The sequence below is a fragment of the Megalops cyprinoides genome, chromosome 4 (assembly GCF_013368585.1).
Source record: "Megalops cyprinoides isolate fMegCyp1 chromosome 4, fMegCyp1.pri, whole genome shotgun sequence".
NCBI lineage: Eukaryota > Metazoa > Chordata > Actinopteri > Elopiformes > Megalopidae > Megalops > Megalops cyprinoides.
The window spans coordinates 45,913,247-45,935,337 of NC_050586.1; the positions used below are offsets into that span (position 1 = coordinate 45,913,247).

Consider the following 22,091-nt stretch of genomic DNA (forward strand, 5'->3'; position numbering starts at 1 on the left):
GTTAAATTTGTCCAATTCAGTTATTTAAAGCAAATTGGCTATTAGAACTTTAGATCCTCTAAGATTTTAAACTTGCCCAAGCCCCTGGTACATGCACAAACAAGATTGTTTGGATAAGACTGGCTTTTCATAACAGGTCTACCTGTTTGCCTGATGAAGCGCTAACTCGATCACTGCGGTGTACCCCAAGAAATGCTCAGAAAGATGAAATGATTCAGTGGCATCTTATCCCATACATCACAAGAAAACCTTCAATAAATGCTGAAAGGCATTGTTCTAACATGCTAGGTAAAACAAAATGTATTATGAAATACTGATAGTCATAGAGAACTAGACACGGGTTTGCAGAAAATACTAAGATGGGTATAACTGTTCTCTCTTGTCTAATACCTGAGGGTAAAATTAAATGGAATCGTAAACCTTTGTCATTTTTTGATGAACCACTTTACAGCACTGAGACTGGGTGAATTAGTCATGGACGACTAAGGAAATGGATGTGTGAGTGCTCATATTCCATTTTATTTAAATTTATTCATTTGACAGATGCTTTTATCCAAAGCGACTTACCAGTGAGGTACAATACAATAGATGTGTTTACATTTTGTCATTTAGCAGTCACTTATTTAAAATGACTACCAAGAAAGAGTATGAAGTGAATATATCAGGAAAGGGACAAAAGCACACGTGGAACACAACCATTCACATATGAACAAGTCCTTAATCCACATCGACACTGCATGTTATCTGCCATATTGAATCTAGCTCAAGGGTTATTAACAGGGTTGTTGGTTGCTTTGAGGTGGATTGTGGTCATGTACATAACAGTTCACATTTATTGAAAACATCAATCTCTGTTAGAATTCAACCTTAACCACCACATTATGCAATGTTTATCAAGAAAATATTCAAGAGATGACAAGTCATGTATTTGGTATCCAAAGTAGTGGTAGTGGTGCTTGGATAGGTCATGCTCAGTAAAGAATGTTTGATTCCCTCCCAGATGCACCCAGTGGCCAGGATCATAATCAAGTATGTATAGCAGAAAAAGATTTCAACTGATGTGCACATTACTGGCAAGTGGCTAGCCTGCATGAAACTTTAAAATACTTAATGTATTAACTTAATGCAACCTCTAACTGTATTTATGCCCATCTGTAGGTGCTCAAGGAGATGGGTAGGAGGCCTCGTCAGATAGGACTAACAGGAGGCTCCTTATTTCCACCCTTGAGTCAAACTGACAATGACTCCTTTACTCCTATATTTTTCATCTAAGATCCCCCTTCTCCTCCTCCCCCTTTTCCCCTTCCTTCCTTTTATCTTCCCCCTACTGTGTTGTCTCCTGTATGACCCCTTTCCACTGTTCCTGCTACCACTCTACCTCCTCCCACAACTGGCTGCTTCCATGAAAACTCCACCCAAGCCCACCAAACCACCGTCTGAGTCATCAGATGCCAAGGCCTCTCTAGAACAACAGTCTGGGCCCATTAATCCAGTGCAGCCCAAGAGCAACCTATACTTACCTTACCCACTGTACCTATACTCTGCCTTTGGTCCTCAAAACTCTCCTGTATTCCTCTGCATTCCGCAAGCTCCCGCACCACCCTGTGCCGAATCAACCCAGGCACCCTCTGCAGTCTTGACCACAACTATGGCCCGACCACAACCCCAACCACACTCCTGCCATGCCGACCAATGACTACTGTCCAGCAGCGAGATACAAGAGACAACTCCCCCTCCAGAAATCCCGCGCTATGCTTGTGATGGGGCTAGGCTACCAAGAGGAGACCTCCCCTCAAATACCCAAACACGATACAACATTCCGCCAATCTTTGTCATCTCAGGTCTTGGGAGTCAAGCGGAACAGCCCCAAATCTTCTTCCTGCCCTCTCCTCCTTCGGGCAAACAGATCTGAGTCCCTGCTCTGGCCTTCCCACCCATTCTATCTTCATATTCCCCCAAGGGACAGCGTCTGACCCTGGGAGAGAGCCAGGTGGGGGGCAGCCAGGGCCCATCTTCATATTTCCCCCTGAGACTGACGTGAGTGGAAGTGCCAGGTGGCAGTGAACCAGGAAGTGAGACAAGTCAAACTTCTCCCATCTACCACGCAGGAAGCATTCTCTCCCAGATTGATGCCCGCAGTCTTCCCTGTCCTGAGTGTGGTGTCCTGCCCATCATTAAATCATCTGGTAATTTTCTTCCAGTCCCCAAAATAAGACATGGCAAAGCTGATCTGCAGCCCTCCCTCACTCAAAGTAATTTTCCACAGTTTGCACAGCAGGCACAGCAGTTTCGTTCTTGGTACAGGAGAAAAGTAGAAATAGAGAGAGAGATGCCCTAAGAGGGCAAGAGTTTATGCCCTTTAATCAGTATTTATACTAAAGTATGTGCTTATCAAGTTAAGAAATAGTCTACCTTCATAGATGACTATATTCCATAAATGCTAATTCACTGGACCACTCATGCACCACTCATGTAAAAACTTGTCCGTAAATATGGCTCCTGTGCTAACTGCCAGGCAGCAAAAATAAAGCTTAAATATTAATACATCTTTCTGTCTGTTGTTTGTTTCAAATCAACTTTGGCTTGCATCTGCACCCTTCAGTGCTCCTTCAGGATGGCCCTTATTCACTTGACCAGAGGCAAGAGGCATCTAAGGACCGGATACAGAGAACACTTCAGCTTATAGCATGGACACATACCAGCATATCAAGAGAGTATACCTCTATCTTCATATACAACCACTGATACAGATGAATATATGGTTTTTGAGGAATCGTTATTGAGTGCTAGCTGATTGATCGAAAAAGATGCGCGCTGTTGGCACGTTCCTTTCCGGAGCCAATAACTGATTAATGTAGCCTCATTATATTACCTCACACATGCAATTTTCTAAATATAAAAACAACACTTTAATTCGTTTTATGTGTTTCATGTAGGACAAACAAAATAAGGGAAATAATGTGACTGGGAAAATATGCTTTGTCATGAAATATAACACATAAGAAAGATTGGCGGTGATGGTATGGCAAAACAAGTGATAATAATGGTCAACACAGCAAACATTCACAGAGGGTAGCAACACAACCAAAATGCATTGAAGCCAGCACAATGCCGAAATTAAGATTGCTCATCTTAAAATCTTAATTGCACATCTTCAAATCTTATTTACATACCTTAAAATCTGTGTGCCCATGCCTCAGAAAAATTAGGCCCCAAGTACATTGTTCCAGCAAAGACATGGTTATTTCTTTGCATGACCATCACTGACCATCACTCTACCATAGCCATGTGCCTACAAGGACAGATTTGAGGTTCTTTGTCAGCTGGATGCAATAAGACAATATTAAAATGGAATACACTGGGCAACACACACGCACACACGTTAATGCACACATTAAGTGTATTAACATTGCTGGTATGATTTGAATTAAATAAAATGTAATTTTTTGCAAAAAAGATGTATTTTTGAAGTTTGGAAGAAAGCTGCTGGCCTAAACAAGTACTACAAACAGAACTGTGTAGCACTCCATCAGAAACAAGGAGCCGAGGGACATTACTGCTATAGTTTAACAGTGTACTATGATTTAGTACTGTACAATGTTTGTACTATAGCTTAATATATATTTATAGTATTTTTCATATCAAATATTAATTTCTGGAATTTTTCATTATTTCACATGAATAGAAAACCAGTTGCTGACAATATAGTATTCTGTGTCAAATTCATTATTAGGCATTTTGTTATTTCTTGCACCTTGAGTACAGGCTAGCAAGCATGTCACATTTTCGGAATGTTGTAAGGAAGATGGAAACCTCATCAGAATTGTGTGTGTTAACTCATGAGCCTCAGTATTTCTCCTTGTGTTCACTGGAATGTTATTATTTAAAAGTGTGTTAAAGGAAATGGCCAGTGCCGTTATGACACTGAATTATGATGCTCACATTCTTGGTGTGAGTATAATAACAAGACTGGACAGAGCTAGTCTGGAGAATTGAGCAACAGTTGCTTATGTTGTTCAACCACAAAAGTTGTGCAATAGCTTGTCATTATATTGCCAAACTGCACCCAGAAAAACACAAAATGGCATGTTTACAATCCTTGAAGCAAATGTGTTTTGTTTCATTTCTTTCACAGCTTAACATTTTATTTGGTTTATTTTTAAATGTAAACATCTCAGTAAATCATTCAGAAAATAACTGTACTTACTGGACTGTAACAGTAATCATTAATTGGACGATTCAGTTTAAATGCAAGTAAAATACCTTTCCTTTAAGTTATCCCCAAAGTAAGTGAATCAGTTGCATTGTATTATATCAGATACAGCAAACATTTGAATCTATTCCTTAACAATAATCGCGTGTGTTCTAAAGGTTACAGTGTTCTTTACAATCATTATTCTTTTTGGTCATGGTCAAAAGTTACATTGAATCCAAGTGTTCAAAATTAGCTCAGCCATATTCAGTTTAGGTACAAATAATCTAAGTGATCTAATATCAGATGTCACATTAACTTATTAAGTAACTATTCATACTCAAAACAATAGACCTTCTAATGGCAAACCACCACTGTAACTTGTGTCTGGAGGGTGTATAGGTCTTCTGACATATCTGCAGCCTGGAGGTCTAAATAACAACTCCTATTCTTTCAGTATACTTGAGCTTTAATTGCCTATTTCTTGTTTTGACACAATAGATCATTGCAAGTATATTATGACTCGACTGGTCTTTCATTAAAGTGCCTGCTTTTGATGTATGGAAGGGCGTTATTATTGTTCAAATATAGTAATGACAAAAAGGAAGATTTCCCACAAAATGAGAGAGACAATGAAATTTGGTTGAAGTGTAGAGCTGACATATTCCAAATTAAGAAGCAACATCCGGCTCACTCATCCTCATATAATCGTTTGCAGGAAAGGCTACACAGAATCTCCAGATTCCAGTCATTCAGGTCGCTCACCAAAGTTTTGATCGTTGAAAGCTTTCAAGTTTCAACTCTTACTGCAGAATTGAACCTTTTTGCTGTTTGTTGGGGAAAAGAGAACATTCACTCAATACAAGGTAATACTGTGGTTGCATTCTTTCCAGTCTAAGGTCAAATATATGTTGAGAACCAGCTTCAAGCTAATTCAGACTGAACTGGCATATTGTTTTGAACACTAATTTCTAAATTTTCTTGTGAATGTTTTTCATGTTGTAAATTATTACTGTGCCACACAGGTCTGTATACTGTGCTTGTCCCTGTAGTTCCTGAAGTGGTTTACAGAGCTACAGTCAAAAGGCTGCATACAACAACTTCAAACCATTCAGAAAATTCTCACTAATGCTCAGCATACCTATGATATGATGTATGTATTTTTGTCTTTTAGAAAATAAGATCCAAGAGATGCCGATTTTCAGGACTGCACTTTCTATTCTCCTTATTGTGACTGTGTCATCAAAACCAGTAAGAATGTTCATGATTGCTTTCTCCTATAAGTAATAGTAGAAATATGCTATGATGTTATGACAGTAGATGAAGGAAATCTATACACAAGGAAAAGTAATTCAAATAATAGCCAGAATTTTGTACAATGTTTATTTATTTTGAAATTGATGTATGATGAACAGGTCAGCCACCATGGATACCACTTCAGGAAAATGACTGACAAGAGCCCAGACTCATCTGAGTCGTCAGAATCCAATGAGTCCAAATCTTCAGAGGAAATCCCTGAACCCAAGACAACTGTTAATCCAATTTTTGCAGAGCTGACAACTCCACTGGGTATTGCAGAGATGGCACCAACCTTTATAGCAGAAATTACACTCGAACCAGCCATTGCAGAGACAACTCCTCCCCCAACTGTTTCCATGACAACAGACGTGCTATTCATCGTTGATACTACCCGTCATGAAATGATACCGGAGACAACTCCTCCTCCCGTTGTTAAGACAACAACAACACAACCCATCACTGCAGAGACAAGAGGTCAACCTCTCATGGAGAGGACAACGTTTTTCCCAGTTTTGCCAGATGTGCCAGCCACCAGAATGGGTGACATCAGCCAATGTATTGTCATGGATATTGCAAGTCCTCTACCAGGTACTGAGAGCAGAGGGGATAATGTATAGTGACAGGCAAAATGTTGTCTTTAGCGAACAATATTTGATTAAATATTTCCACAGTATATTCCATACATGGTTTATTCCAAATATTTTTATTTACTCATGGTGCTGAACTATTGAAGGTTTGTATCTATGGTTTGACCATTACAAAGTAGCTTTAAGATTAAACTTGTCAAAATGCACATATGTATTTACATAGTTTGAATAATTGACTGTACTTTTGTATTCCATTTTGTCTAGCTGAATTACATGATCATTCATTTCTGTGTTAAAGTTGTTAATTGGCTTTAAATGTCTTTTTATAGGTTAGACATATGCAAAAATTTATATTTTGATTTGGAAATGTATTTGAAATGAAAAAGGAAACAAATGTATAAAACTCAATCTGACAATGACAGTATGTCTCAACCAGTAAGTCTCATATTTGAGAAAAGCAGTGGTTTAGTCAAGTATGTGAACGCAAAAAATAAAGGTGTGAACCAAAATAAGATTACAGATCAGAAATTTTGTGTGTATTGAGTACCGGCAATTCCTTCGTCAGCAAGGTGCTCTGCCATTTAACCACGTCTCCAGGACAATCGTCACTGTGCGCATCCGTTCATATCACTAACAGAACTAGCAAGAGGATATCCCTTTTTGATCATGACACATTTGATCAAGTCACATTTCTAAAGGGCATTTTGTCACTCTAGGTGTTTTGCGCCCTTAGCCGTGGTTCAGCATGCCCATTTAAAACCAGGCCCTCACTGTGAAATTTGATTCTCATCCATGATTTATTTGCAAAGGCACAGTGCCTACACCAATCCATTAAAGCATCGCATGTGACTATCATGCTAGTTGTCAGAGAAGACAAAACTGCTATGCTCACTGTCACCCCTACTCAAGGCAACACCAAAGATGTTTATCAATATATTTAGTACATCTGGTTTCAATCCGACTTTGAACATCAAGTTTGTCTTTCACTGGATAAGGTGCACCACTTATTAGAATTCTTAGTGATTGTTGGAGCTTGTTTATATGTAGTTCATTTTAATCTGACAATGTCATCAATGCCATTGTAAAATGACATTGGTATCATCACTGGCTTCTGCATCTTGACACCACAAAAAGGAAGTACGCTCAGTTCAAACCATTGTGTTAACACGCATATTCATTTCTCTGCAATTGAAGTGTATAATTACACTGAGACTCAGGAAACTCTTTAGCTGATGAATATTTATCTTTATTGTCACCAGAACAGTAATTATGATAAAATTCTCTACACCGTATCTGTGGGGCACTTAACTGATAATCCATTATGTTTTTGCAGATGATTTAATAAAGAGTTGCTTATATTTACTTACTGGGCCAAAATATTCCACAAGGCATTATCATATAATACCCATATTCTGTATGAGACAGGTTTATCTGCAGACTCACTCACAGTTCTGCACAGCAACTCAGTCAAGAATGCATGAACCCTTGACCTGACAGGAGTTATCTAAAAGTCGTCATTTTGTTTATAAATGACAACCATCATTCATGAGTACCTGTCTCTTCTATTTAAGTAACAAAGCCATATGCTGAGTGTAAAGTAGTATCAGTATTTATTTAAGGTGGCGTATTTCTTGGGAAAAGGGGAAAAAAAAACATTTGATATTTCTCACAGATTATACATCACTGCAATTGTGCTAATAGGGTGCTAAATTTAAACTCAAGATTACCTGTCTAAAGGATTGTCACTTTCGTACCAACAGAAAGAAATACAACTGTCACCACTCTATATAACATTTATTTAGATTTGTCTCCTTGACAAAAGTAACATTAACTACAGAAATAACCCATACAACAATAACTGTTGTGTCCAAACTACCTCTTACAGCAAGACTTAACAAAATTATTCAGGTGTAGATTGAAAAAGACAAGAAGTCCTAGAATTGTGTTATACATAATGCCAAATTTTAAAAATGTGGTTCTTTTTGGTAGTTACATAAATGAAAATATTGACAGGCAGCATTAACTAAATCTCAGTCACCATTAAACAATTCAAGCAAATTAAATGGTAGGTATGCGTTTTGAACACAAGTTCAAACAAAATAAAAATAAAAATAAAAATACCTAACACATTTTGAGAGATTTAATATCATTAACTCATTTAATATCAAAATATACCGGACATTCCTGAGATTCAAAACTGACATTTAAGACATCAAGAAGACAGAAATTACAATATATTACAAATGCCTAATAAGTTGTTAATAAAGATCATTTTATGGTCTGACACAGATTAGTTGAAAGATGTAATTCATAAAAATGCAGTACCCAGAAGTATAAATGGCTTCCATGTTGATGTATAGTAAAATCTGAATTTATTGTTCCAGTTGTAAACTTGCAGACAATGGTGGGATCAATGAACTCAGGTCAAAGTGCAGTCTGTACGTCCTTTCCTCCAAGATTCATAATCTGGCTCCCTCAATCTGGCCATATTCTCCTCCCCCTAACTAACCAAAATGTTTCCAAAATTCCTCACCACCTCAGCTGATGCTGTGGTGAGCTTTCAGGCACAAAATGGCTCCTATACATCACCAAGGTGGTAGCTACACACTGGTGGTGGCTGAAGCAAATCACACCTCACTGTAAAGTGCACTGAAATTCATGAAAGGTGCTACATAAATGCAATATATTTTATGTGCTATGATGTCAGATACCAGCTGCTGTTGTAGGCTTTCCCTACAACACTATGCCTCTGTAGGGTTATACTGACACACTGATACAGTGAAACTTCCACAGTATGGAATAGTATGCTTAGATGTGTAAGCTGACAAGCAATGTGGTCACTGTTCATACAACTACCAGCAAATTGCTATCATAATCGCAGGACGCAGATACTGGGTTTTAGTTCTGAAGCTTAAAGACATGGTGAAAGGTTTCAGAACAGAGTCTAATTGAAGGAATGATCTGGATGGGTGACCTGAGTTTTTAACTGGACCAGATTTGCAGCATTCACACACATTGGGCCTAATGCAAAAGAAAGGAGGATTTTACGCCCCCTTGTGAAGTGCCTTGCTTTTTCCAATGTTCTGTGTGTCATAGCCTTGCATTAAATGAATACTCTACATATCACATTAGGTAAATACTTGTATTCCTAGATGCGGACATTTGGAATAGCAGCCACTAGGGGGCATAAACTCATCTTTTCTCACCTTATGTTCAACCAAATTCAAACTACGCAGTTGTTTGTCTGAGCCACATTTTGGAGACCTGCAGCCCCTGGGTGGCAGGCTACTCACCACAGATATAAAATAAACTTTAGAGATGGAACTTCAATGAATAATATTCAGGGAGATATCTGGAGATATCTGATTTTAGTTTATAAGGACTGGGGAAAAACCTAGCAGGCATCATGCTCTACATTTACAGAAATGTGGAAATGAGTTTTCTGTATTTTACTGACAGATAGTAACAATGATACTGTACCAATTAATTGCCACTTTAGTGTAAAAACAAAAAAAAATCCCCTTGTGAATGACCCAGTTATGTACAATCAATTACTCAGGATGTTAATCCGAGCAGCCTGAGTTTCTGGGATTAAGGCAATCACCGATCAGCTCTTGGTGAAGCTGGAGACTCAGAGTCAGAGTGTGGAACTGGCTGAGGAAGGGGCTGGGTGTGACAGTGGGAGTGGCATCAGCAGGTGCGTCACTGCGGTGGTTGCTGCTGTTGCCGTGGTATCAGTCCCCCATCCTGGGCAGTGTTGTAGGACCCACAGCTGCTGCATTTCATACCCAGCACATGGAAGGGCACCGTGCAGTGTGCTTGGCAGTCATTACACATGATCTACGGTCACAAGAGAGAGACACACATCTGTCATCAAACACAATGCTTCTGACAGGTAGCTCTTACTCATCAAATCATGGGAAAAAAATGATAAAGTCATCCCAGTTCCTGACTCACCATTAAAAGAAATCTCCTAAGTGCTCTTCACGTCAAAGTTATGTGAAGATGATTTGCACTGCAATTTTGCTGTACAGTACCCTGATATTGTGCCAGCATGATTCTGGCAACCTTCAGCCCTGGCTTACTGTATATTTACAGCCTTTACTTTCATCTTGGGTCTCATGGTGGATTCTCCACAGCGCTACCTTGACGGTGGCATCCTGGTACTCGCTTGGCATGGGCGTCTGAGAGATCTCTTTGTCCATCTCCTCCCAGCAGTCCTTCATGTTCCAGGCAGAGTGCATGCACAGCGGACAGCGGTATGCACTGACGAGAAAGAGCAGTTCAGTCAAGACAAACTTACTCTAACCATTTATTCTGAGACAAGTGAACTGTGTCAAAGACAGAAACAACTGACAAGAAAGGGAGAGGAGCTACCATTTTGTTCTTGAGACATATTAGTGAAATAATGTCATATTGGGGAAAAAAACAGTCAAAACTGACTAATTAGCGACTCCACTGTTTTGGCGCAGCACTACATTGTGTTCACATCCTTATTTTATGTCATATGGCCAAAGAGTTCCGAAAACAGCCCAGATTTTTACTGAATTGGTCTGCTAGTGATTCAGCAGTGGTTCTGCAACTATGGGTTGTGACCAACTGGTGAGCCAGGAGATGCATTTCGGATGTGCAAAGCACATGCTAAACCCATCACACAAATACAATAATCAGACTACACGCTGTCCCCAGCTAGTGTATATGCAGTTAGGAACTATTTTTTTATAGCCTTGAAAATTTGGGGACCCCTGTTTAAAGGGAACTTGGAACTAAGTCACACGGACAAATAACACTCCAATCGACAGAACACCGAATAAACCCTGAAAAAATGGATCATAATAGGCCATAAAAAGCACTGTTAAAATATTAAACTGAAATCTTTCTTACCCAGTTTTACACATGTCATCAAAACAGGTTCTGTTAAAAAAGTGCAGACATCACATGCAAAATATTCAGAGCAATTATGCAAGAACAGCAGCCTCAAGAGGCATCTTAAAGTAGTCTTCTACTACAGCTTGTCTTCTTCATCTTCAAGTCATAATGGTTACTGATATATCTGGAAGAACAATGTTACACAGTTCCCTAGGGATAATCTGAAAATTCAGTAATACATAACCTTCAAAGAGAACAAAGTAAACATTTTTGAACACTGTAAAATTGGCTAGATGTTGTTCATGTTGTATCCAGACATCTCAACACAATATGAAAGACAAATGCAATAAAATAAAATGGACTTCTTTCATGAGCAAATGTAATAATGGGACTGACAGATTTAGATAAACAGATTTGGGAAAAACACACACAAACTCTATGTGATTGCTTCGTTGTTTAATAAATTGTTCTCAGAGGAGTTCTATCTCCTCAGATGTAAGAGCTGGAAGCACCACACTGCATCTGTAATGAAGAGGGGAAAGGACGTACTTGTGCAGGAGGTGGCCACAGGGAAGGACATGAGCTCCAATTCGGGATGTGTGAATATCCTTAGCCAAAGAAACAGGGACATTATTTTATTACCCATTTACAATTCATTTGAACTGTTAATTCAAAACAGTCTTGTAATGGGTCTAAAAACATACATTACATTATTGGTACTTACCAGGCGCTCTTATCCAGAGCGACTTACATCAGTTACAGGTTTTTACATTTTTTTTTCCATTTATATAGCTGGATAATTACTGAGGCAGTTGTAGGTTAAGTACCTTGCCCAAGGGTACAGCAGCAGTGCCCCTGTGGGGAAAACCAGCAACCTTTCGGTTACGAGTCCTGCTCCTTAACCACTGTGCTACACTGCCACCCAAAAGCTTTTCACTACATTACATTATTGGCATTTAGCAAATGCTCTTATGCAGAGTGACTTACATCAGTTACAGGTTTTTACAATGTTATCCATTTATACAGATAGATATTTTACTGAGGCAATTGTGGGCTAAGTACTTTGCCCACAGGTACAGCAGCAGTGTCCCCATGGGGAATCGAACCAGCAACATTTCAGTTGCAAGTCCTGCTCCTCAACCACTATGCTACACTGCCGCTATACATAAATGATTAAACATACCACTTCCCACTGTAAGGGCAATAATAAAAACATCTGAAACCTATGGAATTGTTGCTAACTTGCCAGTAAGAGGATGCAAGTGCACATTTTCCCCAATGGCAGTGAGAAAGATGGTGAGTGAAGCAATAAAGAACCTAAGAATCACCTTAGGCCACCTCCATATCAACAAGCTCTTTGGAGGGGTTGCATGAAGAAAGCCCTTACTGAGCACAAGAAACAAAACTAAGCGTCTGGAGTTTGCCAATGTCATTAGAATTATGACTAGAAGAGACTGCTATGGTCAGATGAGATCAAGATTGAACTTTCTGGCCACACAAACCATTGGCATGTTTTGCAGTATGCATACAAAGCATACAAGGAGAAGCATCTCATACCTACTGTCCAATATTGGAGATGGGTCATTGATGTTTTGGGGATTTTGCTGATCAATGGCATATTGAATTCCACCAAGTAGCAGAAAATCTTGGTGAAAAAACTCATTGTCTCTGCTCGGAGTCTGAGATTTGGTCACAGGTACATTTTTCAGCAGGACAATGACCTCAAACATACATCAAAATCCATACAGAAATGTTTAAGTGAAAACAAAATCCATGTTCTGCAATCACTCATTCTCCGGACTTCTCATCTCCGGAAATCTCATCGAAAACCTGTGATCCCAACTGAAGAGGGCACTCCGTAAGTGCAAACCCAAGCATATCAGTGATCTTGAAAAGTTATACATGGAGGAACAGTCAAAATATGTTCTCTAACCTTATCACAAATTACAGGAAAAGACTCTGGGCTGCCAACTTTGCTAAGGGTGGTTGCACAAAATATTAAACCAAGGGTGCCAATAATTGTGGAACCTTAAAATACTTACCTCCATACACACTGGGCAGTTCTGCCTTGAGACGTTTTCAACGCACTGAAGCAAAAGAAATTATAATTACTGAGAAGTAATGAAGATTATTAGTGTGTAGGTAGCTTTACGCATTTTCTTTTTTTCTGAGGGATAGCCACATAAGCCAATAGTATATCAAGAACAATGACAGTTTCAAAATCTGGTTTGCAAAATGCAAAAAACATGTATGTGAAAAGTACCTTGTGATTTCCTTGTAGATCACTGGCTAAGCACAGATTACATTTCACACAATGAAAGTACTTTTCCCTTGGTCCAATCCTGAAAGACAAAAAAAACATATTACTTATGATTTAGATCTTAAATTCTCCGAACAGCTAATGGATCTTTAATAATTATGGATGGTATAATATGTAAAGTTGCTTGAGTTCCTTCTTGCTAATTTTAATGCAAAGATGTAAGATCAGAGCTTGTTCAATGTAAAAAAAAAAAAAAAAAAAAATGAACATTTCAGAACAGCCGTACAAAACTCTGTTTGGATGTACAGCATGTTAGATCACAACTTAAGTTATCCAACCTGACTTAATTAAAATGATGAATTCTGGAACACAAGTTCCACAACACAAGGAAGTTAGCTTCTACTAACACTCCTCCTTGGACCTGACTTGAATCCTTGCCGGAAATACTAAGGTATCAAGCGAAATACGAACACACTGGACTCACCGACATATCCCGCAAGGCTGGCAGTGGTACTGTTTCCTATCCTTGTCAAACAAATTACAAATGCTGCAGTAATATTCCCCAAACTTCTCGCTGCACTCCTCACACGTCTGCTGTGCCTTGATGAACAAAACACAGCGATGTCCAAGGTACAATTTCACTATATTTGAAGTCATTCTACATATCTGATTGACACCATGAACAGGGTAACATGATAAAATACTATAGATATATAGATTTCACTTTGATGTTACATAATGCAATTAAATACAACTCAACATTCACATGTTTATTCAACATTTTTAAAGGAATGTAGAGCATCTAAGCAGTAGTTCATTATTCATCATTAAAAATAAATTTAAAAAAAATCTACCGCATGGATGGATTCTTACGTGCAAGACAGATACAGCTGAATCATTGTTTCTGTAGTGATACATCAGTATGAATCCTTGTATGTTTACACCCCTAAAACCAATTGATTCTATACATTGTGTACCTTTTCACAGGGGTGTCATCAGTAACTATAGGACATGTTCTCCATCACCGATTACACTGAAACTGGTCTAACGGCATGATGTGTCATTGTAGTGCTCATGCTCTTGTCAGGAAGTTTTCTTGGACTCTATGCAATGCAGCAGGTGGGCCTTACCTTCTGGACTGTGTTACAGACAGAGCATTTCACCTCTTTCACCTGGAATCGATCCATCTGATGGTTTTCTTCAGCATCATGGCACAGTCGACACACATAGAACTTCCCACAGCACGGAGCCTAGAAATGGCATTGGAAAACATTTAAAACATACTTCAAAATGTGTTTTGCATTTTGGACTGGATTGGACTGAATACCTGTCTGACTGACTGAGACAAGAGAAATCCACGTTTGGTGAAATGAGGAGTCGACATCGGACAAGTTAAAAAATGTCACTCAACATTTTTTCCACAACTGTCACATTTGGAAAACTGAAAATTTGCATCATTCTGCCAGTCTGACATTTGGGCTTCCTCTGTTTTACCTGTCAAGGGGCCATATGTATCAATCTTTGTGTACAACTTGCCATAGGAACATGCGTATGCAGAATTCCACGATTTATGTACGGAGGTTTTTCGTCAGAGTTATCAAACACCACGTACGCCTAATTGTCTTCATAAATCTGAGCGTAAATCAAATCAGGGTGAGATTATGTGCACATGAACGTGCTTAACATCCACTCCCACAATTGTTATTATATGGACCGACACGCCTTTAATTCGTCAAATTAGCATGTAAAGATCCCAGGTAAATCTGAGTGAAATGCAGAGACTATTGAGGATCAATGGCAGGACATAAGAAAAGACATTATTCGGACGCGGAGATAGAAGTGATGGTTGATGAGGTGGAGTGGAGAAAAAAAATGTCCTTTTTGGAGGCCAGACTAGCGGCATTTCAAATCAAAAGAAAAATGCGCAGTGGCTCAAAGTGGTGACTGCAATGAATGCAGTTTCACCAGAAGTGTGTACAGTGGATGAGGTGAAAAAGAAGTGGTTGGATTTTAAAAGAGAGGCCAAAAAATGAATAAGCGCACACAGGACCAGATGTATTTTCTGCCCCCCGTTTTAAGTTTAATGTACCCTCTAGAAAAACAGCAAAAACAACAAAAAAATTGGAAACGTTGGAATGCTCATTGGAAACGACACTGGGAAGTGAAGTTTTGGTCAACAAGAGAGAAGGAGAGAGAGAGAGAGAGAGAGAGAGAGAGAGCTGCATGGCATGAGCAGAAAGAGACAAAACAATCTGATCAGCTTTTTTTTTTTTTTTTTTCCACTTGATGACGCTGTTGGCTATTATTTCGTTCATTTTGCAGTCATCTCTCAGTGGTTAGAATCGTTCATGTGCTCCAATTCCCTAAATTGTGCGAGGACACTCAGGTTTAATACTGGCTTCACCACTGCTGTGAAATAAATGTATTATTTGATTTTGAAACAGTAGTTTTGTGTTGTTATTTAGCCAGGTTTCAGAGGCTATTGCATGGTTAAATCAATGAATTTCATTAAACCTACCACCAGACCAATTTTAGGTGGTGACCTGGCAATCTGCCCCAAATATTCCTATTTCTTATTATGGCCATGACGCACAAACACATGGAAAAGGTAAGGTAGGGAATTGTTCGCATGTAGTCAAAACCCCACTATATTGCCACCCGCAGGATGAAAAAAATGCAGATATAGGCATAGCAGGATGATAACCTGTTTTACTATATAAAAAGATGATAACTGTTTTACTATATAAAAAGATCTGCCCCCTCAGTCACTCCATCCTGGCGCGATAACACTCATCAATGACTGATGCAAGACCCGTTTACTTGCATCACTGTTAGTTCCTCTTGGTTTTGCCAATCTGCAAATTACAAATTTTATGCGTACACCACCTCGAGACCATGCGCAGAAGTACGCATGGTCTCCCGGGAAGTATCTTTTCATAAATACCGTATTATGTGTCGAAAAGTGTTCAGCATGATTTCAATGCATACGCACCGTTGATACATGTGGCCCTAGATGTTTCTACTTGGCTTTAATGGGTCACCCACTGCAGCAGAAATTGCAACATTCCAGCAGATGAGTAACTACTAGCTTTAAAAAAGCAGCATAGCCACACAAATGTCAAGACAGAAACCAGGTGACTTGCAAGATTATGGCAAATGATGGCTACAGGTAGATAACTCAGTGCACCATGTGCCTCAGAGAGCTCAGTATTGTGCAATATGCATTCAGATGCCATCAGGTCTGATAGGCTAATGATAACAGTTCAGTTAGTGGATGGCAACCTGAAGTCATATCACAAGCAGAAGTAAGAGACAGTGCAAATGTTTTTCCTTAAGATCTGGGCTTATGTAAAGAAAGAAAAAAAAACAATCAAAGCAGGTTAAACAAAAACTCTGTATGCAGTTGGGCACAGGAGTTTTTAAGGGTCCAACACAGGAAATTTTCACTTAACCGCTCATCAATTGATATTGTTAACAAGCCACTTCCAATGTTTAATGAACCTCATCTCTATTAAGAAAATGCATTTATAGACACGCAGAGACATTCATACAGAGACACTGCTCTAGTAACTAACTCACAGTTCTCAACCTGGTCATCAAGCAAGCAAAAAGACCTTGCCAGCAGCACACTGTATTTGTTTCTGTATATATTACCAACTAATCTATTTTATTACAAGAGGACTGCCAATACCTAAGTCCCAGAGAGTGATGTCACCACTGAAAGTGTTGTTACCTACTGCCCTACTGGCTTTATGCAGGACTCACACAAGCTATTACTTTCAGCTCTGCAACTCTCATATTAATTTGCATTCTTCCACACCTGTAGGGTAATAGCTAAGACATAGGTTAAACATACACCATCTCTTCATTAATGTTATGGACAACTGTCACCTTGTGACCTTGATTTACATTGTAAAGAAGAGATCTGAACTTGAGAAATCTACATGTCACCAATTTTCTTCCCCCAAAACATTGTCTCGAGACAACTGGATATTATTAAGGTTTTCCCAAAAAGAGTAACCCAAATTTTGGCTACATTTACATTGTAATAAAAACAAAAATTTAAGCCGAACTTGACCATCTAACTGAAAGAGATTCATGTTAGCATTTTCTTGTCAGCAATTGTTTCCAGGAGTAAAATACAGAATCTTTAAACATGCCAAGCCTGGCAACCACATTTCAAATTAAGCGTCCAACCCTGCACTGACATTTTAACTGCTTAGAACACTATTCACATCATATTGAGCTATGCATCTTCTTTTTCAGAATGAGCTTTTGTCAGCCTTAAATTTGACAGATCCATAAGTAGCCTTATTCAGACAAGTGACTTAAGACCTTGGTACATCTAAAATGTAATTCCATTGAGCAGGCTTAATGGGCCACACTGTGGAACTTAAAGTCTGAAATCTTTACTTCAGCTTTAATCACAACAGACCTTAAACACACCAGAGCAGACATGTGTGGGGTCATAAATGCTTTCTGAGAAAACTGTCGTATTACTCATTACAGACAGAAAACAAACAAGCTAGCAACAAATAACTGATCACTTTTAGTTTGGCACTGCCCCGGTCAGCTTGTTAATTCCTTGCGAGCTATTTACAGCTATTTTAATTATTCACAATTAGCCAACCATCTTCCCCGCTATCCTGACTATCAATTCATGGATATGACAAATTGAATGTACATGCGCTGGTCCTGCTGAATGGAGGAAGCTCATTCTTACCTCTGTGGTGTTCTGGAAAACCTCCATTACATGGGAAAGTCACTACTTTCCCAACATATTCTACTGTGGAAAAACTTCAGAAGTCCTCCAAAGCTGGCCACTCTGCACCACCACTGCCCCCCACACAAGCGTTGACTTCAGGGTGTCTTAACATACCTTCACTTACTGTAAACTGTCAAACTTTCACCAATTTGTGTCATCATCAAGAAGACATTGGCACCCAGACAGGCTCTTTGTGAGCTAAACTAAAAAATGGTGGTATCGCTTATATGATAGCTAATATTTGCTGACTAGCGGTAGAAGATGTCTTGATCCTTCTAACACCTCCCCCTCCTCAACTGACTTCAATATACATGTTAAATACCTTTTGCTGACTTCCTTTTGAAATCCCCATCTCCCAAGTCTAAATACATTTGTTCTCCAGCTACAACCTCCGTCAACTGCTAGCTAAGTAACATGTACATACTGGCTAGATGACGCTAACGCTAGCTAGCTAACAAAAATGAACTTGTCAGTTGCAGTAACAAGGAGTAGCCCCTGACAGTTTGCTTCATCCTTGCGTCGTACCTAAATGTGACTTTTCACAGTTAACAAACCAGTAACCTCGGCGAGCTAGGGTAAGTGTAGACGGTGGTTAAAACAGCCCATGTGGTACACTCCTTCGAATAATTGGAGTGGAGCACAGATACCTTAATGTAGCTGATTTTCTATTTCCGTGTTGCCAAACATGTTAAGCTGGCGAGCTAAGAACTACCAAATAAGCTACCTAGCTAACACCCTGTCAAGCTAGTTACCGCTGAATCAATAAATTCTTGCACAAACGAAGTTAATCAAAATTATCTGTGTGATCAGACCCACGACTTGCTCCCGGTTAGCTACTGTAGCTAACGTCAGCTACGTAGCCAGTCACATGTCTGCCTTCAGGCGGCTATCTGGTTAACATAAATTAGCTATAAATAATATTTTAAATGTATTTTTAACAATGACGTACGGAAACAAAATATAACCAGCAGCGATCTTAACTTACTTTTAACAAACAGCTGCGCACATAATGGTCGCATCCAGACTCAGAAGCAGCCATTTTTTTTAAAGTGATGGTGTCCCATGCAAATATTTCCCCCCAAAACAACCAATTTATGAGCATGGGATTTTGTCCATTAACCCACAAACACGGAAGTATTTTTATGTGCGCACCAATTGCTTATAAATTGTTATAATTGTTATTATCGTTGTTTAAAAATCCGTACGCTTTTCAACACACTGATCTCGAAAAGAGCTGGATGGGTGTGCTGAGGTTGTGCTACAGAAACTTATATTTCGACGGAAGCGTCGTGATTTTCTAATTTCCCATGGACTGTAATAGATAAACCAATACGTTTTTTCTTTCTAGCAAACGATTTAATTCACCCTGATGATTTTTGACAGCTTAATACAACAAAGCTTTCTGCAGTAAAAAATAAAAATACGAAACGCTGTTGTGGTGGAAAACCTCTCCCAGTCTAGGCCAATCGGACTGGAGGCTCCCTCCACACTTTCATGCCTTCCGGAAAATAATAAGTCCTCACCAGAGTCTGATGTAACCATGGTTGTTTGGTTTATTGCATATGGTGATCAATCACATACAGTAAACCGAGTTAACCCACGGAGCAACAGGTGTATATGCATTCGCCCCAATCACTCATTCACATCCCAAAAAGCAAGCCCCTTTAGTCTGCATACATTTCTCTTTTATTACTTTCCCCTAGCTCCTCCTGTTATACACAAAACGTCATTGCTGAATAAGATTTCTCACAGTGGTCAGAGGCAAGGGGAGGAGGCAGGCGTATCCCTAACACAAGACACCAGGAGAAGTGAAGGTCAGGTGAAGACCTGCACCTGCACCAAGAGAAGCAACATTATTTCGGCTTCTCTGTCACATGCACCCTGACTCATACAGAAACCTATTGTTCCAGCTCCATATCTGCCTTGGCTGCTACAAAATATTTAATTGACTATCCACTTTAACCTAGAATAACGCTAACCTAATGTAACACAAATGCTTGCTTATGAAACTCCAACTCCTCCCTTAAAGTCACCCCATCTTCTCTGTACACTATTGTTACTTCTTCACAGTCACACCACATTCTCCTGTTATCTCTCCCCCCTCTAGCATGCCCCTGTGGTACATCAGCACATTTCTGTGTTCTTTTAAAAAGGAAAAAATATCCCACCTTAATTTTACATTATTTCCAGAGTTCACACGCCTTAAAAATAAAAACAACTAATTACCTGCTTAGCCTAACTGACATCTACTGGCAGTACTTATAAACTGCATATGCATTTCCTGCATGTGGATATACAATTTGTCACAACACAATAGCACTGAACAAACAAAGTCTTAGTCAAAACTTTTCCACTACACTGTGTTAAAGGGGGATGTGATGCAAAATTGTGTACAGTGCGGAATTTAACTTTGACTAGGCAAAGGGCTGGTCAGTGTAATTTCGCATTGTTACAAATATAGTTGATGTGACTTCAAATGTGGCGGATATCCCCCTGGTCTGGGTCAGATGGACCGAGGGTTTTCCTCCACACTTTGATGTCTTCTGGAAATAATAAGTTCTTACAGAGTCTGATGCAATTAAGTTTTGGTTTATTGCATATGGTGATCAATCACATACAGTAAACCGAGTTGGTCCGTGAAGCAACAGGTCACAATGCATTCGCTGTTTTCCCAACTCCTCCTATCCCGTGACTTAATTCCCTAACTCCTCCCAGGCTCCTCCTTCAAGATCACCTCATCTGACGTAATACACCATTATCTTTTGCCTGGAAAGTCCCCAAAACCACATAGCCATAATTGTATATTATTTTTAAAGCATATCACTTCTGGAAATTCCCATTATTTCCAAGTCTGCACCTGAATGATTTTTTAAAAAAATTAAATAATACAGAGGTTCATCTTTATCTCTTACGTATACCCATGTCTTGGAATTTCCCATTATTTCCAGGCCCTCACCTGAATGATTTTTTTAAAAAGGGTTAAATAACTCAAAGGGCTGGTCTGGCTATGCTATACTTCTCCAAGGTCACATATTCTGATACTTCTGTCCTGCAATAACTCCCAAATGCTTGCAACCTGAAATCACCCCCCGGCCTTGCTTAACTCATAAAATCATATTAAAACCATACACAGAGTCACAGCATATTAATAACAGTGCTTAATGCTTTTCAGTAGTAGTGCTTTACGTTAATAGTGTTCAAAACATATTTCAGTAGTGCTTGTGTTTTAAAAACATACTTCAGTAGTTAGTTCAGTGTTAGTTGTGCTCAAATTCATACATTTCTCCACCACAATAGCCATTCTGATTCATTTATAAGTGTGCTTGGGGTTTCATTCTTTTTTTTTTTCAAAATAGGACTGATGGAAGCTGCCTCCCAAACTTCCCCATATACCCTTCCTGACTAGCTAACTCCCCCTTTCAGGCAGAACCAGCAACCATGTTGACTGTGTCGGGGTTCTGTAGGAGGTCAGGGGGCAGGCTTGTTTCTCAACATAACTGTTCTCTGGCAACAAGCCTGCCAAAGTGCCTGCATTGTAACGTGAAGATGATGACCAACACCCAGAAAGTGTGGTACTGTGGAACTGGACACAAAGTGCATTGCTGCCCACTGTTACGACATCTGTTTTGGCATGGCTTATCACACAGGAGCAAAGCTAGTGGAAAGTCAGAAAATAAGTACCTCTCAGAGGTGTGATGCTGGTGTACTTTATAGACTACCACTGTGGTTCTGGCATTACCCACTCATACAGACGGATATCAGTACCTGACTTCAGTCAGTATCAGTACCAGTTCTCTTCTGTGTTAGAGGGGCTTTAGAATGAAAGGGGATCAAGAATCACAGGACAGGAAATTCACCAATCATTTGGTAAACACCTTTATGGAATCTTGAAACAAGAGAGTTAGTTGGGACCAGCCAGATGAGTAAAATTGAGATAAAATGTGTAGTTTTATGTGCCAATATTTCAATGAGCTCTTCGCCCTCCAGGTACTTGTACACGGAATTTTGTCAGACATGAAACCCCTGTAAGTGTTTTGAGCTTTCATAGAAATTGTAATCATAAAGAGCATATATATCAGCCATTCTCAGAAGATTTCTTCACCAGGAGTGCATTCTGAA

At 39.3% G+C, this 22,091-nt stretch overlaps 1 protein-coding gene across 1 annotated transcript; it reads right to left on the reverse strand.

Moving 5' to 3' along the window:
• Positions 1-8,300: 8,300 nt before the first annotated feature.
• Positions 8,301-19,024, reverse strand: rchy1 (ring finger and CHY zinc finger domain containing 1). Its single transcript, XM_036528004.1, has 9 exons — positions 18,958-19,024; positions 14,338-14,457; positions 13,692-13,807; positions 13,211-13,289; positions 12,990-13,034; positions 11,497-11,555; positions 10,963-10,992; positions 10,224-10,344; positions 8,301-9,918 (listed from the first exon to the last, which is right to left on the reverse strand). Exons 1-9 carry the CDS (start codon positions 19,009-19,011, stop codon positions 9,781-9,783), a joined length of 762 nt encoding a protein of 253 aa, XP_036383897.1. The 5' UTR covers positions 19,012-19,024; the 3' UTR covers positions 8,301-9,780.
• Positions 19,025-22,091: the final 3,067 nt, after the last annotated feature.

Bases quoted from the DNA above. Each gene is read 5' to 3' on its own strand.
- rchy1 (XM_036528004.1), bottom strand. From the start codon at position 19,011: ATGGCTGCTTCTGAGTCTGGATGCGACCATTATGTGCGCAGCTGTTTG. The intron at 13,808-14,337 runs GTAAGGCCCACC...TTGTTCATCAAG, and splicing joins TCTGTAACACAGTCCAGAAG to GCACAGCAGACGTGTGAGGA. The intron at 9,919-10,223 runs GTAGCGCTGTGG...TTGTGACCGTAG, and splicing joins ACCAGGATGCCACCGTCAAG to ATCATGTGTAATGACTGCCA.